This window comes from Phascolarctos cinereus, unplaced genomic scaffold (genome assembly GCF_003287225.1).
Source record: "Phascolarctos cinereus isolate Bilbo 61053 unplaced genomic scaffold, phaCin_HiC Scaffold_4;HRSCAF=312, whole genome shotgun sequence".
Lineage (NCBI taxonomy): Eukaryota > Metazoa > Chordata > Mammalia > Diprotodontia > Phascolarctidae > Phascolarctos > Phascolarctos cinereus.
Genome location: NW_027555847.1, coordinates 311,803,900 through 311,823,037, shown reverse-complemented (window position 1 = coordinate 311,823,037; position 19,138 = coordinate 311,803,900). Strand labels below are relative to the sequence as shown.

The window sequence follows — 19,138 nt, the reverse complement described above, 5'->3', positions numbered from 1 at the left end:
ACTGGCCAACCTGTTGGTGACAATCCTTCTACTTAGTTCAGCTGTTTATTGTAGGACAGTCAGTTTCCCTGGTATGAAATCTGCTAAGGCTTATATTTTACTAACCTAGCTAGCTTTCTAGGACCCAGGGTCACCTCCATGGCATAATAAAGCATTGGATAAAAGGATCTGGCATTAATAATGATAACTCACATTTATGTAATACTTCTAATGAGGATGCTATGTATGTAACTCTAAGCAAGTCAAATAACTTATTTGGGCCATATTGGTGTAGGGTCATTTCAGTCCTGTCTGACTCTTCGTGACCCCATTTAGGGTTTTCTTGGCAAAGATACTGGAGTGGTTTGTCATTTCCTTCTCCAAATCATTTTATAGATGAGGAAACTGAGGCAAGCAGGGTTAAGTGACACGTCCAAGGTCACATACCTAGTAAGTGTCTGAGGCTAGATTTGAACTCAGGAAGATGAGTCTTTCTGATTTCAGGCCTTGCACTCTATCCACTGAGCCACCTAGCTGCCCCTAGGGCCAAACTATTTGGTGCTAGGTTCCCCAAATGTAGAATGGACAGTTGATATGGACAAGTTCTTATGTCCCTTTCTGTACCAACTTCCAATATTCTAATCATATTGTTTCTTTTAAAACTGTTTAAGATCTTTTGCCAGACCAGTAAAATTGAAGACTTGGATTAGATGATCTTTTTTAAAGATTTTTTCTAGCTCTAAATCCTATGATTAGTGTGATAGCACTGTCATTTTTTAATTGTATCCCACCAGCTCTGCCACTGTGATTTCAAGATATTCCACTGGGTTAATCAGTTCTTGAAATCCTATCACAAATGATCAAAGATTATGAAGTTTTCAAAAGATATGCAAATGATACATGTGAAAAAATGTTCTAAATCACTAATAATGAGAGAGATGCAAACTGTAATAATTCATATTTCATCCCAAGTTAGCAAAGATGATAAAAAGATGGAAGGAGTCAATGTTGGAGCAACAGTGGAGAGGCAGGCAAACAAATACATTGTTGTTGATGGACCGGTGAATTGCTGCAACCATCTGGGAAACAATTTGGAATGAATTGTTTGTACCCTTTGACTCAGGAATTTTTTTTTTTGGCAAGGCAATTGGGCTTAAGTGACTTGCCCAGGGTCACACAGCTAGTAAGTGTCTGTGTCAAGTGTCTGGTCTGAGACCGAATTTGAACTCAGGTCCTCCTGACTCCAGAGTATCCACTGTGCCACCTAGCTACCCCTGACTCAGGAATTCTGTTGCTAGGCATGTACCCAAGGAAGTTAAAAAAACAGAAAAATCTTATGTAAAGTTTCCAAATACTCATAGCATACTTTTTGAGGTAGCATAAAACTGGAAATAAAGTGGATGCCCGTTATTTGAGGAACGACTAAACAAACTGTGGTCTATGAATATAATGGGATATTTTTGTACTGAAAGAAGTAATATATGAAGAATTTAGAGAAAAATATAAAGACTTTCTATGAATTGCTACAGAGCAAAGTAAGAGGAACTGAGAATAATAAAGCCCAAAATGAACACAGTGAGGTAAAGGAAAATAATACTAAAAAATCAAAACTGAGGTACTATGACCAATTTTGTTGGGAAAAGACTGAGAAGAGGTGAACTATTGCTATGGAATTTTTTTGCAGTTAGGCAGGGTCATAAATCCGTTTTGCTTTAAAGGTACCCTTTTCTTAAAAAGGAGAATTCTACACTTAACTCCAATTGCCAAAAAAAAAAAAAGGAGAATTCTAATGGGAGGTGGTTATTGAGAAATAGTGATGATTTAAAAAAAAAAAAAAGAAAGAAATAGTACCTTCATAGAGACTCAGGGAAAAAACCATGATGTAAATTGTGCCTCAATTACTAACATTTTGGTTAATGTTCAAAATAGCAATGAAGAGGAAAGCAGTATTTGTAATTTTTTACCAGTGGTAATACCTTCTTTTTATTTAAACTCATTCAAAAAACTTTTAACAATTTCTCCTTCTTAACTGCTCACTTGAAGATTGGTCATCTGTGTTTTTCCATGTCATTGTCACAATAAAAATAAAGACTGTGTTTCTTACCTCAGTTTTATTCACATAAGGTTAACTTTTAGAAATTCCACACAAAATTGAGTACAGTTTCAGAAAGGGAAGAGGTGACTGAAGTTATAAATTAATTTTAGTCATTATTCTTGTGAAATTAATTATATATATCATAATATTCCTCATTCAAATATCCCTATAATTTTATTGATGAAATTGAAACCTAGTGCTTACTTAGCACAGTGCCTGGCATATAGTAAGGCCTTAATAAATATTAATTAATTGGATCTAAAAATATTATAATAAAATTATATGCTTTCCAAATTACTTTTCTATTAGGTTTATCCATGGAGGCAATACATAGCATTAGATTAGAATCTCTGCCATGGCCCTTTCTTTACCTATTACAGAATGAGTTCTTACTGTTGGTCTGCATCTTTTTTAAAAAAAATTTAATCTTAATTTGTGAACTGTTAGACTGAATAGTATGTGAACTTTGTTTGGATTACTTATGATTTGGAAAAAAGGTGTATTTGATTTCTTATGAAAAAGCATATATTTTTCTCTACTTAAATGTTAGAAGTACTAAATTAATACATTTAATTTCATAGATTTTACTGATTCAAAATTATCAAGTGAAGAATTAAGGCAATGGCTTCATGATGTTTTACAGGTAGGTTATTTGATCTTTGGTAAGTGTGAAAACTATTTGAATCCAAAATAAAGATTTAAGTAATAGTAAAGGCATATGGAAGGCAAATATTTAATTTTTTAGATGTTGTCACTAAGTCACAGCATGTACCCTTTTTCAGGCTCAGAGTCATTGCCCTTCATCTTCACCCTCATTGTCTCTCAAAGGAATTATGTTTGGTAATGAACCCTTCAAGCTCCCTCTTTCAAAGCTCTCTCTTTAAGAATATAGCTATGCATATGTCCTTCACTTCTTTCCTCCTGTCTTCCTGCTTTCTTTGAATGTGTAGTCTTGAATAGCCTGCCCTGGAATGCAGAAGAGCGAAGAGTAGTTCAGAAGTATAGAAATGAGCATTTTCACCAGGGCTGACTTTTGCAGAGAGGAAGGTTTAGAGTGAGAGGATTGAACATAGCAAGCAAGTAGGTATGCAGATGATTTGTAACTTTCTAGTTGAATGTTAAGTAACCATTGCCCTGGAATGCCCTCAAATGATCTAATGAAGCAAAGTCTTCAAAATTCTAATCATATGGATTATTTGATTTGCAGTGGGGCATTCTATTTTTAATCTGTAGGTTGTTTATTTACTCATACACTGCTCTGAGGCCATAATTAAATATAAGCTAAGTAAATTTATGTTTTATAGATGTGTGTGGAGGAGGAAGAGCTTTACTTTTTCTGTACTTTTCCTTGTTCAGGAAGTAGAGGTTCTACGAATTGAGCTTGAAGCATCACAAAGACAACTTGAGGGGAAAAGGGAAGCACTGAAAATTCTCCAAAGCATGGTAAAAAAAGCTGATTAAAAATAGTTGTAATCATGTACACTTATACTTAAGTGGTATGGTTTCCAGTTTTTAATGTTAACCAAGAATCTAATTTTCTTAATCCTGTCTCTGCATTTGCTGACCCTTTATTTCTTTTTTTTAACCTTTTAATTTATTCACTTCCTCAGTTGCATCATTCTTTAGTCACTACAAGTTGATTAAATATAAAATTATTTGAGCTGTCAGCTATTAATGACATGAACTTATAGAAATCTGCTTCCTCCCAAATAAACTTTGGTCTTTTGTTTTCCCTTAAGAAACTACTAATAGAGATGAGATACGGGACTTGAGATGAGAAGTGAGAGGCTATTTTGCTCTTTAAAAATTAATTTATTTTTATTTTGAACAAACACTAAATAAAATGAGCATTTCCATATATGTAGTAGAACAGAAAAAAGTGGCTTATAGGTGAAAATATGAATCTCTTTCATGTGTAACTTGCTTTTCTTTTTAATTATATGCTATATGGTTATAAAATATATAATAAATTCATCCTGTAGCTTTCAAAGTTGTCCTGTTTGTGATTTTTTTTCTGGACTTCCTTCTGTTAAGAGGAAAATTTTAACATGGTAGAAGTAATTGGGAGGCCTTCTAGAAATTTTTGGTTGGGAGTCCAAAATTCTTAGCTATATTACTATATTGATGATATAATGCTTCTCTTTTTGGCTATTAGAGATGAAATTTATTTTACTAGAAAAGATCTCTGTCATATAGACATTTGAGGGTTGTCTAATATGCCTTTTAACCTTTGCCTGAAATTAGCAAGTTTCTAAGTTGGTATTAAAGCAATATATTATGGAATATTGTACCAGAGATGTTTTATAATTTATTGTTTTGGTTGTTTCAGCATTAACAGTTATGCAATTATCTATTTTATTTTTAAGTCAAATGAATATTCTCTTCTATACTATGGTAATTAAAAAAACTTTCACTATACGTATAGGAATGATTATTGGTGAGCTTTAAACGAATAATAGTTAAACTTTGTTTTAATTAGGCAATATTTGGTAAAGCTACTAGCCATACCAAAGAAATACTTCAAAAATCAGAAGAACAGAAGAAATCTTTGGAAAAGGTAAGAACAGCTTTCAGAGTAGACCCGTATAATGCAGCACAACTTTGAAACTAAAGTCTACATTTATCACTTTCAGCTTTTGAGGGTCCTGGTAATGAGGCCTTCTTCTTCCTCTTTCTTGTTCCTTTCCCCTCCCCAGTTTTGCATTTTGCTGAATAATTATTTTAATGGAACTTACTACATTCTGACTTCTACTGCATTTATTTGTATGTTTGTCTAATAGATTCTTCTAGATTACATTCACTTGATTAGATTTGAAATTAAACTGTTATTTAAAATTCATCTGGTGAAAGTAACTTTTGATTGCTGTCTTCACAAGTAGTTGACGCAGTCCCGGACTTTTATAGTTTTACTCCATTTGTTCTCCACCTCTGTGCTAGAGAGGTTGTATTGTCATTGAGGCCAAGAGGTAAAACAGCAAATTATATGAAAGTTACCATCAACAGCTCTCTGCTTATCCCTGGAGTTCACATGGTACAAACCACCTGGCAAGTATGTATTTATGTGAGAAACTACTGAGAGGAATGCTTTATGTGTCAACTTTAAAGGTATAATCATGACTAACAAGATGTCTCAGTAATCCTGAGAATATTTATCTTGTAATCAACTGTTTAACCAGTTATTTACATTAGATTAGAATGGGTTTATGATTAGTCATTCACTGTCATGAGACACTTTTTGTTTCTTTCCATAGGAAATAAATGCCCTGCAGTGGGAAATTGAATTTGATCATGATAGATTTAAAACTGCAGAGGAATCTTGGGCCCAAAAATATGACAGGTTTGTATGCTACTACATTTTTTTTCTTTTCAAATAAAAACAAATCTTCAAAATGAGTATAATTTAACTGTCTCCCCTTTCATGTTTTAATCCTAAACTAGGCTGAGTAATAATTATGTGTTTTCTGACCACCAATTCCATGTTTTCCCGTTAATATTAGTATTTTTTGGTATTTAAATTTTGCTTCTGTGAAAATACTTTTTGTAAGTTATAGTTTTTCCCCTTTTTTGCTGTCACTAACACACAGCATCTTTTCTATGTTATGTTGAATATGCTTTCAGAATGGTGGAGGTGTTGTTGAAGTATTCATTCATTCATTCATTTGATTGCTTATTTATCTATCTGCCTATTTCCTTTCTTTGGGCAGTATAGGCAGGCGCTGTTTGGAAAGCCATGAAACTGACATACCTAACCCTTGCCTGATAACTATGTGCTGAGTTAATAGTGGAAAGTGAATCAATTTGCTGTGTATTTATAGAGATAGCATGTTTCATTGAATTGCTAAAATGTTTTGAGCAATAATAAAGACTGTTGGACTGAAGATGGTAGGGCAGTACTGAAAGAGAGCACCTAGAATTTCCACATGACCATACCACTATTTTGATATTCATTTTAAGTTATAAGTTCTATAAGTTTATAATGGTCTCATGAAATGTAAAACCTTTTTGTCCTTCAGTTTTCTTCTCCCCATGCCTTTTTTTCCCATTAAGTATTCTGTTTTTTCCAATTACATGTAAAGATAGTTTTCAACATGCCTTTTTTTAAATAAATGGTTCCCAGTAACTCAAGAAACCTATGGAATGAATATTCCAACTTTTTTTCAAATACACAGGTGATTCACCAGGAAATTTACTTAGTATAAGTGCTAGTCATGAAGACTTGCGTTTTGAATACTGCCTTAGACACCAGCTATTTGATCTTGGGCAAGTCACTTGCCCTCTCTCCTCAGGTTCCTCATTTGTAAAATGGGGATAATAATAGCACCTGCCTCACAAGTTTGCTGTGAGGATCAGATAAGATAACATAAAGTGTTTAGCAAAGCACTATTTAAATGCTAGTTATTATTATTATTATCATCTCTTAAAAAAAAGAAATAAGATTATGTTCCTTATCTGTTCCCCCTTCTTTTAAGATTGTGCTAGACATATGATTGATGTGCAAATGCCTATTAGGTTGAATTAAAACTACAGCAAAACAAAAAGTACAAAACAGGGCTATGCAGAAACTCAGAAGGCTCAGAGATGCTTCTGAAGAGAATTACTACTTGAGTAAAGCAATTTACATAAATTTAGGGGAAAGGGAACACTTTAAAGTGACCGCATTCCATTAAATTGTCTTTATCTCAGTGTTACGCATAATTTAGAAATTATGTACTAACTACTTAAAAATAAGAAAAACTAGTTTTTGTATTCTAATTATCATGATGACAGTATTTTAACTCAATTGAAAGAATGGCATCATCAGTCATAATTTATAAGAAAAATTTTTTTCCCTTAGAATATACCGTGAAAATTCAATCCTAAAGGAAACTTTGAAATTAAGAACAGAAGAAGTAATAAGGCTTAAGTCTGAAAATTTAAGTGAGTAAAAACATTTTTGGGGGGATTCTTTGTTATAAATATTAATTTAGTGAAAATTATGAACAATTACACAATTAAGAGAAATCCATTAGTGAAAGCTACATTTTATGATTTTGCTAGAACCACATGTATTCCTGTTCTTATCAACGTATAATTATTTGATATACTGGAAGACTAAAAAACCCAATGGTGAAGTTAATGATTTATTTCTTGAAATCTAATATTGAGGTCAGAAGAAGTAAATATCCTTAAAATTTAGGATGAATTGACAATGTGATTTTATGATAAAGGTCAAATCCCATATCACAAATATCATTATAACAGAAATCTTTGTATAACAAAAAAATTTCCAACACAACCAATGGTCTATGGAGGCAACATGGTGCAGAGTGAAGATTTTTGGCATTACAGTCAGAAGCTCCAGTTGTAAATTAGCTATGTATGGGATTTAAAACTCCCAGCTCTGCCCCTTATTACCCTTGGACTAATTATTTAACCTCTCTGGGCCTCAGTTTCTTCATCTGTAAAATGAGAAGATTGAATAAGATGACCCCTAAGATCTTGACCAGCTCTAAAACTCTTACTTTTATGATTCAATAAGCACTACAACAAAATTCTATTATAATAAAGAGTTTAGATGGTAACTTAGCGTCCTTTGTAATACAATTTCGTGTTTGTATCTAGCTATATACCAGATGTCCCAAAAATCTTAGTGCAGTTGGACACCCTTTACATGTCATGATTTTCTATCCTGAAATTTCCCATTTATTTATGTGAAATATGTAAATGCTATAAAATATTAAATGGATTGTCCCAAATGGAGGGCTACCTAATGTGTTGGGGACCCTTTAATTCTCTTGACAATTGCTTGAATTCTAGTGAAGCATGTGAACTATCTGTTGGTTATTTCTCAAGCTCTCTACGTGACCAGCCCCTCATTTCTTCTGAGTATATATTTCTCTTACTGACACCTTTTATACTGTTTAAAGTGCAATTCTTGGCTTGTTATGTGTTGTAGTCTGCTCACACCCAATACTCCATTGCCCTTTGATTGACACTCAATTTCAGTTCTTTGGAGACTGTGGTTTCCCATGACTTGTGGCCATACAACACCAGGAGAATATTGCTCTTAGGGTCATTAAAAGCATTATATACTTTCCTAAAGACAATTCAGCCTGCTCACCTCCTCCTATTCAATTTTGGGCCCAAATCAATGTATATTTGTTCTAATTCTTCCTCAGACACTTACTAGCTAAATGACCCTGGGCAAGTCATTTAACCTCTTTTGCCTCTGTTTCTTCATCTGTACAGTGAGGATGATAATAGTACCTACCTCACAAGGATTGTTATGAAGATGAAATGAAATAATATTTGTGAGGTATTTTGCTAACCTTAAAGTAATGTATAAATACTAGCTGTTATTATTATTATTGGCAGTGTTTGTCCATAATACATATATATCTGTGTAGTATCTTTGTGTGTATGTGTGTATGACTTAACCCCATATGCCTCAATTTCCTCATTCGTCAAATGAGCTGGAGAAGGAAATGGAAACCACTCTAGTATCTTTGCCAAGAAAACATGACTGAAAAATGAACTGAACAAATGTATGTATATATCACTCCTATACCCTCCCAAACATCCCATACATATGAATGCACACATACGTGTACATACATATTCACCCATACATGCATGCATATATGCATATCACATGTGCACACAGTCACATACATACACATATGTGTGTGTATACACATGCACTTATGGACCAGTTTTCTGAGTATGTCCAATGGCATATTGGACAATAAACATTCTTCGTGCCTGTCCTTGCTGTATGGATAGCTAGGTAGAACTCTTTGAGTGGTTATGGAGCTTATTTCGGAGTCTCTGTCACAGGACCTGAAGCAACCAGTAAAATAGCACCCATGACAAAAGGATATTTGAGAGGCAAGCAGCTTGGTGTGGCGGATAGAGAGCATACCCAAGTCAGGAACACCCGATTCAAGTCCTGCCTTGGACACATACTGGTCATGTGACCCCAAGCAAAGACGCACAAGTCCTCCATGCCCCAGACAACTTTCTAAGACTAAAAAATTATGTAAAAGTTTCTGATATGAAATTGTAGAAGGAGTTTTCTTGTCAGAAGTTTACCCATCCCACTGAAATCACAGGTAGGGATCAAAATAACACACACATACACACACACACACACACACACACACACACACACACACAATGAGCATCTGGAGGGATGCCCACCACATATAGGGAATCCTTCTTTGATTGTGATTCTGTGCTGGTTATCTTCCAGGATGATGGCAAGTGCCATCAGAAAGCATGTGTTTACCTGATTTATACCTTGTTTGATATAATTGATCAGAGTACATGGGTCAGAATCCTGTTATATCCTTCAAGAAATCTTGTGTAATTTTGACATTTACATGGGAGATTGTTGAATGAAAACCTTTAGAGGGTTGGTTTGGAAAAGATGCCTTTTTTTAAAAATAATTAATTGACAAGAAAGCACAGTGGGATTTTGATTCTTTGGAATTTTCAGTCACTTTGACTATAAAGATAAAGGATGTAAAGTATTGTTTGTGAAAGTTTGCCTATTCTTTTCTTATGATTTCTGTGTATATGTAGATTGTTTTAATTTTTTTTTTAGAGATGGGAAAGTGGGCATGTGGATCAGTAGTTATTGGTATTCTTTTGATGGCTTACTTTTGGTCATAAAAAGGTCTAAGACTTTTTTTTTTTGGTTGTGAGGCAATGGGGTAAAGTGACTTGCCCGAGGTCACACAGCTAGTAAGTGTCAAGTGTCTGAGACCAGATTTGAACTCAGGTCCTCCTGACTCCAGCGCCTATGCTCTATCCACTGCACCATCTAGCTGCCCCCTCTAAGACTTTTTTCCTCCTGTCTTTAGTATCTTCAGATGTCTCAAGTTGCTCCCTTAGTGCTCTCAAAATTTTGTCACCTCCAGTGCAGATATCTTTTATTTATAACTAGCATTTATATAGCAACTTATGGTTTGCAAAGTGATTTACAAATATTATTTCATTTAATCCTCATAACAACTTTTCAAGATAGATACTATTATTATTCCCATTTTATAAATGAGAACACTGAGGCTATGAGATTAAGTGACTTGCCCAGGGTCACACTGCTAGTAAGTGTCTGAGGCTGAATTTGTTCTCTGAGAGTCTTCCTGACTTCCAGTCCAGTTCCAGTAGCTGACCTGCCTGTGTAGTTGGTGTACAACAGCTGCTTTTCTCATCTCTATTTTATTCAGTGCCACTTCCACTTCCTTAAGTAGCATATTCATTCAGGACTTTAATATTAAAATCCAACTATAGTGGTTTCACTCTTCTTGATGGGGAAAAGAATATGTTAAAATTATTTTTTTAATATAAATTTATTTATTTTTAGTTTTCAACATTCACCTCCACAAGTTTTGAGTTCCAAATTTTCACCCCATCTCCCCCCTCCCCCCACCCCAAGATGGCATGCATTCTGAATATCCCTTCCCCTAGTCTGTCCTCTCTTCTATCTCTCTCCCCTTCTCTTATCCCCTTCCCCTTCTATTTTCCTGTAGGGCAGGATAGACTTCTGTACCCCATTTCCTATATTTCTTATTTCCCAGTAGCATGTGAAAACATTTTTTTTAAACATATGTTTTTAAAACTTTAGGTTTTAAATTTTCTCTCTTCCTCCCTCCCCACCCACCCTCATTGAAAAGGCAAGCAACTCAATATAGGTTGTACACCTACTGTAAGACACTTTTCTGTTTTTTTTTGTGAGATAGTTTACCCCATTCTACCTCTCCCTTTCTTCTTCTCCCAGGATCATCCTCTCTCATCCCTTAATTTTATTTTCCAGATATGACCCCTTAATCTTCAGCTCACCCTGTGCCCTCTATCTATCTATCTACACATACATACATATAATTTTTTTCCTCCAACTACCCTAATACTGACAAAGGTCTCATGAATTATAAATATCATCTTTCCATGCAGGAATGTAAACAGTTCAATCTTAATAAGTCTCTTATGATTTCTCTTCCTTGTTTACCTCTTCATGTTCCACTGGAGTCCTGTATTTGAAAGTCAAATTTTCTATTCAGCTCTGATGTTTTCATCAAGAATGCTTGAAAGTCCTCTATTTCACTGAATGACCATTTTTTCCCCTGAAGGATTATACTCAGTTTTGCTGGGTAGGTGATTCTTGGTTGTAATCCTATCTCCTTTGCCCTCAGGAATATTATATTCCATGCCCTGCGGTCCTTTAATGTAGAAGCTGCTAAATCTTGTGTTATCCTGATTGTGTTTCCACAGTACTTGAACTGTTTCCTTCTGGCAATTTGTAATATCTTTTCCTTGACCTGGGAACTCTGGAATTTGGCTACAATATTCCTAGGAGTTTTCCTTTGGGGATCTCTTTCAGGAGGAGATCTGTGGATTCTTTCAATTTCTATTTTGCCCTCTGGTTCTAATATATCAGGGCAGTTTTCCTTGATAATTTCTTGAAAGATGATGTCTAGGCTCTTTTTTTGATCATGGCTTTCAGATAGTCCAATAATTTTTAAATTCTCTCTCCTGGATCTATTTTCCAGGTCAGTTGTTTTTCCAATGAGATATTTCACATTGTTTTCTAATTTTTCATTCTTTTGGATTTGTTCTACTGTGTCGTGATTTCTCATAAAGTCACTATCTTCCAATTCTATTCTAATTTTAAGGAAGTATTTTCTTCAGTAAGCTTTTGGACTTCCTTTTCCATTTGGCAATTTTTCTTTTTAGGGCATTCTTCTCCTCATTGGCTTTTTAGACCTCTTTTGCCATTTGGGTTAGGCTGTTTTTTAAGGTGTTATTTTCTTCAGTATTTTTTTGGTTCTCCTTTAGCAAGCTGTTGACTTGTTTTTTGTGATTTTCTTGCATCACTCTCAGTTTTTCCTCTACTTCCCTTACTTGCTTCTCAAGATCCCTTTTGAGCTCTTCCAAGGCCTGGGACTGATTCATATTTTTCTTGGAGGCTTTGGATGTAGGAGCTTTGACTTTGTTGTCTTCTTCTGGTTGTATATTTTGATCTTCTTTGTCACCAAAGTAAGATAATATGGTCTGACTCTTTTTGCACTGCTTGCTCATGATCCTGGCCAATTACTTGAGTTTTAAACTCTTTGTTAAGGTAAGAGTCTGCTTCCAACGTGGAGAATGTATTGTCCCAAGCTTCAGGGGTTTTGTGCAGCTCTTTTCAGAGATACTTGTAGGGACCTGTAAATTTTCATTTCTTCCAAGGTGGTATGATAAGGGGTGAAGCTTGTGACCTTTCCTGGCCTGTGACCACAAGTATTCCTTTCTGTCCTGTAACTGTGAGGAGGGGTTCCTCTTCACAGCCACTACAAGTTCCACCACGCCAGCGTTCCTCCTCACCCCAGGACCGCCGCCCAGAACTGTGACCCAGATCCAAACATGGGCAAAGCAAGAGATTCCTGCCTCAGCACTGGCAAAGAGATCCCTGCAGTCCCTCTCTGATCAGCCACTGGATTCCCCCTCAGTCTGTGGGCTGGAAGCTCGGGAAGCAGCTGCCCCACTCCCCTCAGGACCACGCTCTTGGGGAATGGAGCTGAAACCCCGCCCTCCTGTCTCAGCACTGCAGAAACAGACTTTTCCCACTGACCTTCTAAGTTGTCTTTGGCATTGGTGGATTGAGGAGTCTGGAAACCTCCATAGCTGCCTGTGATTCAGTCCTCTGAGGCCTGCTCCAGGTTTGCTGTGGCCTGCGCACACACGCCGCTCTGTGCTGTGCTCCCAGCCCGGTGCGATACACCTTTCTGATGAATCATCCAGGTTGTCCTGGGCTGGAAATTTGTTTCACTCTTGTCTTTTTGTGGGTTCTGCTGCTTCAGAATTTGTTTAGAGCCATTTTTTATGAGTATTTGGAGGGGTTTGGAGGAGAGCTCAAGCAAGTCACTGCTTTCACTCCGCCATCTTGGCTCCGCCTCTCTCTTAAAATTATTTTAAACACCTTTTCCATGTTTATTTTGTTGACTTTGAGATGACTTTTCATAGTTGGAGTCAATTACCAGGCTGTTTGTAAATTTGTTTTTCCCTCCTCTGCTTCTCACCTCATGAAGCAATTCTGCTTATAATCTTCTGCCATCCTTCTCTGCAAGGTCTGCTGAAGAGGTTCTGTTCTAGACCAGGGTTGTTCTTAGCTGCCATGTTTCTATGCTTAGCAAAAAGATCAAGTGTTGCTGGCCAGAGCGTTTTCCAGATTCTGTTCTTGTTATGACAATTAATTTACATCAGTTAAACTTCCTTAGGAAATGACCTGTTAAGATCTGTTCCTCTATCCATTTCTCATTTTGGCATTACTAACATTTAAATTTGTGTTTCTGGAGTTGTTTTTAATTACATACCATATATTTTCCCTCATTTTCCTTTTAGTTTTGTATTTTCTTCATCTTTGCTTTGACAAGTTAATGCTCTGACTGTACATTGATAACTGATTTGAGAATGAATGAATCTCACATTTGAAATTATCTATTTTCTATCCCTCAAAATAAAATGTTTGATTTTTTTGTTACATTATTTGTTGCTCACCATGTCTCATACCTCCCCAATTCCTTTCTTAAAGAAATTATCAGTATTTTGTGTCATCTGAGGGCCTTTGGCATCTCATTTCTTATTTATGAACAATTCTTATTAAATATATTTTTCACTGTCCTTACTTGTTCTCCCCCTTGAATTCAATCACCTCATGTTGAAGTGTATTTTAATTAATTTTTAGGGTCTTATCAAGTTCATAGAATTTCTCTGTGTCCTTATTCCTTTGTGACAGATTTTGATACATAAGCTCCAGTTTTCACAGTTGTCTTCTGGCACACAATTATCATAAGCACTGCAATATGAGGTCACTAAATGTCCCATGAAATGTTTCTTGTTGCCTTTGGATGCGTGATAAAGGCAGCTCTGCCAGCTTCCCAATTGGCATCTCCAAGGAGTAACTGCGAACCATCCTTTCATTTAGCAGCAACTTCCTTTTATCATCTGGCTTCATTTATAGCAAAGAATGTCAAGATTAAAATGATTCAGTTCCTCTGGTAATGTGTTCCCTATTTAGCCATTGGTCAAGGAACTCAGATCTCATATTTTAAATACCAATAGCCAATCTAACTTTTTTATGAGAGTCTAAAAACAAGATTTTTAGTACTTCTGCCTCTTTTTTCCTGCTACTATCGTTACAATAAACAGTAGAGAGCCAGCACAAGACTGAGAACCATTTTGTACTTTTCTTTGTATTCTGGATTGTTGTGGCCAAAAAATTTCCCACCAAGGGGCCAGCCTATTGGTGTTGAGTCTTCCTCTAGTGAAGTAGGCTGGTTTTAGAAAAACAGACTTTGTCTCTTCATATGACCATATTTGAAACCTTTCCAAGGTGACAGAGACTTGTTAATTTTCTCTTTGAATGGTACATGTTTCAATTGATCAGTCATTTAAACAAATACTTACTAAGCTCTTGAGTCACAGCCATTGCATCTCAATAGGCCTTGGGATGTGTGTGTGTGTGTGTGTGTGTGTTTACACATGCACATGTGTGTATCAAGAGAACTCATCCATCAAGATATGTGGCTCATCCATTAGGATATGCATCTTAGACCAGAGATGTTGAAATTTTGGCCCACAAGCAGCCTGCAAAACTCCCTAGTGTGGCCAGAATCAGATTAAAATCTAAATTGGGAGATATTTAACAAAATAAATAAAAATACAGTACAACATAGATAATGTTAATTTGTGGTTAAAATGTGGCCTGCAGGGATCTGTTCTTATTTGAATTTGACATTACAGTCATAGATAGAAAGTACAGATAGAAGAGACGTGAATACATAGATAGATAGATAGATAGATAGATAGATAGATAGATAGATAGATAGATAGATAAGCAGGCATTCCTAGGCAGAAATTCATAGAAAATGTGGAGATTTTGTCTATTTAAAATGCTCAACTGGATCTGTGATCTTATTCCATGTGATGCAAGTTGCAACCCTTCTATTCCTGGTCTTCCTGTATGCTTCCTTTTTTTTTTTGGCTTAAAATTTTTGAAAATTTATTTTATTTTTAATTTATGGAATTTATGAAATATTTTAATTTTATATTTATGGAATTTATGGAATAAAACAACCATTTCCATAATATAGTATAATAAAAAAGATGATTGCAAATGAAACTGCACATCTATTATCTATAACTTGCTATTCCTTTTAAATATATAATAGTTATCATGTAAATTTCTTTTTTCCCTTTTTTCTCCCCTTCTCCCCTCCACCACCCTAGAGATGGCTACCATTAGACACAAATATGTTATATTTATATAAAAGCATTTATTAGTTCTTTCTCAGGATGCAGATAGCATCTTCCTTCATATGTCCTTTGTAGTTAATTTGGTTATTTATAATAGTCAAAATGACTTATTTGCTCAAAGTTGTCCTTAAAACAACATTGCTATTACTCTATCAATTCCTGTATAATTCTCATCCATATCATCTCTACCACAAATTTGTAGAGGAGGCACCTGACGTGGTGGGAATATTTCCTCAATTTCTCTTGACATTATGAGGACAGCAGTGGAGCACATGGACCATCCAGTGTTTATTCCTTGTTCTCACCAAATGACTAGCCCTTATTATTTTCCACCCATACAGTTCTTTGATGACACTCTTTACTCTTTCTTCTTTTCTATTTTGTAATTGCCTGTTGGCACTGCATTGCAGCCTGCTCATGTCCACCATACTCCTCTCTGTTTTGCACTTTGGGTGATCCTTAATTTCAGTTTTTGGAGATTATGGTCTCCCATTGCATCCTGGGCCATCTCCAGTCATCCTGATCTATATCTGGTCACTGGACCCAGATGACTCTGGAGGAGAAAGCGAGGCTGGTGACCTTGCACAGCTCTCCTTCACTCAAATCAAAGTCAATTGCAAATCATGTCATCATCTCCCTGATGTCATGGTCCTCTTCGAGAACAAAGGATAAACCACAACCACACATGATTCTCCTAGCCAGAAGTTATCTCTTCCTCTTCTTCACTTTCATAGGATTCTTTTTTCCTCTCTTCTAGTACTTAAATTGCATTTTAGCTTGGTGTGGCTTGCTCATTGACTGCAAATTCCCTGTGGACAACTTGAGATCTTGTTTTGATGAACTTCTTTTTTTAAATCTTTCACAGCAAGAACAACACAACAATACAGTAATTATTCGATAAAGGTTTGTTGACTTGAATAATGCCGTAGAGTATCCATGTGAAGAAACGAGCATGGCATGTGGTATAGTCTTGGTATGGTAATTTCATTTGTCTTACTTGTTCTCTTCCCTAGCTTTGAATCAGCAGTGCCTGGAGTTTGTTGCAATGCTTGATGTGAAACAGCAGAAGCTTGTTCAGGAAAGCATGTGTCTTAAAGGTGGCTCCACAGAGGTTACAGGTCTGGAAGTAAGTGTATAAGAATTTTGGACAGCATGGGATATGGGGGAGAGAGAGGAAAAACTGTTCCTCTTTTTTTTTTTAAATTTCCTTTATATTTAAAGTGCAGTGGCTAACATGGAAATAGGTTTTGCATGATTGCACATATATAACCTGTATCAAATTGCTTGCCTTCTCAATGAGGGGGAAAGGGAGAAAGGAGGGAGGGAATTTGGAATTCAAAATTTAAAAAAATGTCAATTGTTTTTACATGTAATTGGGGAAAAATAAAATGTTAAATAAACATTAAAATAAGTAAAGTGCAGTGGCAGTCCCTGGCCTCCCACATCACCTGTTTTTGTCTCACTGGGCCATAGTTGTTTGCATGTTGTATCCTCAGATTGTGAGCTCCTTCGAAAACAGAGACTGTTTTTGCCTTTCTTTGTATTCCCAGCATGTAATATCGTTTCTGGCACATATTAAGCACTTAATACACGCTTCTTGACTTGACTTTAGTCTCTTCATACCTGGGGTGAGAGAGCAACCTTGTTTATGTTGGGCAAACATTTCCTGCCTCAGTGATTCTGTTGCTGTGTTGCAGTCTTCTTCTGGTTGTTACAGCACCACGATTTGAAGTGTCAGGCCTACCTGCAAATTCCAGTACAAAAAGTTATTACTATATATAGTATGATGTGAGTTCTTTTCTTTAATAATTGTTTTCATTTTTTTTGTTTTTCTACTTAATAATATTTTATTTTTTTCAGTTACATGTAAAGATAGTTTTCAGCATTCACTTTTATAAGATTTTCAGTTCCAAATTTTTTTCTTCCTCCTTCCTTTCCTTCCCCCCTCCCCAAGAGGGCAAGCAATCTAATAAGGTTATGCATGTACAATCATATTAAACATATTTCCATATATACTGTGAATTCTTAACAAAAAAATTGAGTGTGTTTTGTGGTGTTAAAAAAGCTAAAAGGATAATGGGATTTGGGGATGTCTGTCTGTCTATCTAATCTATGTAATCTCTCTGTCTCTTTGTCTTTGTCTCTCCCTTTTTCTCTCCACACACATATACATACATACAACACACACATATATGTATGTATAAAATGCATATATGTTTGTCTTGAGACAATTATCACGGTGTATCTGCTTTACATGTTTCATACACCCTATGATGTCATTGGTCCTCTTCAAAAAAGGACAAACAACAACAATATATGGGTGTGTCCATGTACATATACATATAGACACACACAAAAATCATATGTATAACCATATAACAGTTCTCTATTATGCCATCTCAATATATGAAGGACATGTAGAACTTAGAAGAGAATGATGGCATGATTTGAATGGTTGAAAAAATAGCAGTAAGAAAAATGAAAGAAACTAGATCTAAGAGAAGACTAAAAGAGTGATGTCTTAAATAATCCTTGTACAGAGTGAGGGCTCTTCAGTGGGTAACTAGGTCAAATCCCCGGGGCCCTACACAATTGGTGGTAGGGATCTGATGAGAAAGAGAATGAAATATAGTTATCTCTTAATTATCTCTTGTTAGAAAGGACATGGATAATTTCAGCACAATGACTAATACAAAAAATCTTTTCTATTCATATTTAAAATGTATTATGTGGTTGTGATTTTGTAGTCAGTTATATTTTGCACAGGTAAAATATTCAAAATTAGTTGGTAGTCACTTAGTACATATGCCAGATAGTAGTCAAGGCAAAACGGCTATAGTCTGAGTAGCAGAGAAAAACCAATACAGCAACTAAGTTTATTGTACAAAGTAGAAATTAATAGGTAGAAAATAAAAAGTTGAAAACACAATTAGACCGCATTTGTTCTGAAGACATATAAGGACAGGAAGTTGACGTCAGTATTTAAAAACATTGATACTGAAAAGAGGGAAGATAGATTTGGTTTTATTATGTTCCAAGTGAATATTGTTAATTCTCCCTATCTTGTGTATACATAGTTTATGTCTCTTCCTTTTCAGTGTCTTTAAATATCCAAAAGATGTGCTACGTCTGACATTTAGTTACTGGGCGCTTTTGAATTCACAGCTGGCAGTACTTGGTGCTTGCATCTGTCACCATCCCGGAGGACAACCTTGTTCCTGTGCTAGGAAGGCTGTGACTGCTAGAAAACAGCTGCTACAGCTGAAGCAAGAGGTAACATTTAGTTTGGCCAAATGCCCATAACTATTGCTATGCTTTATTTCTCCATTTTTGAAACAGTGGAATTAATGGAAAAGTCACATCTGTAATGATTATTTCATGGTGACAAATGTTAACTGGTGAGATTTACTTGGTTTTCAGCAGTATAACTGACTTACAAATTGGTTGTTTCATTAGCATTAAAAAAACCCAAACAAACCAAAATTCTATAATTTCACTGAGGCAGCTAGGTAGCACAGTGGATACAGCACTAGGCCTGAAGTCAGGAAAGACCTGAATTCAAATCCTGCCACAGACACTTAGTAGCCATGTGACCTTGGGCAAGTCATTTGACCCTGTTTGCCTCAGTTTCCTCATCTGTAAAATGAACTGGAGAAGAAAATGGCAAACTACTCCACTATCTTTGCCAAGAAAGCCCCAAATGAGGTCACAAAGAGTCAAATATGGCTAAAATGATTGAACAACAACCAAGACCTTGGATAAATTATTTTCTGTAGAAGACACATTTTA

The 19,138-nt window shown here is 35.7% G+C and overlaps 1 protein-coding gene across 1 annotated transcript in view; it reads left to right on the top strand.

Annotated features, from left to right (window-relative positions):
* The window catches only part of CCDC125 (coiled-coil domain containing 125), a 52,418-nt gene that overhangs the window by 21,122 nt on the left and 12,158 nt on the right, over positions 1-19,138 (top strand). The window contains exons 3-9 of the mRNA XM_021007526.2: positions 2,656-2,717; positions 3,431-3,517; positions 4,554-4,631; positions 5,326-5,411; positions 6,909-6,991; positions 16,363-16,475; positions 18,515-18,622. Of these exons, the coding sequence (XP_020863185.1) occupies positions 2,656-2,717; positions 3,431-3,517; positions 4,554-4,631; positions 5,326-5,411; positions 6,909-6,991; positions 16,363-16,475; positions 18,515-18,622 (617 nt within the window). The remainder of the gene's footprint in view (positions 1-2,655; positions 2,718-3,430; positions 3,518-4,553; positions 4,632-5,325; positions 5,412-6,908; positions 6,992-16,362; positions 16,476-18,514; positions 18,623-19,138) is intronic.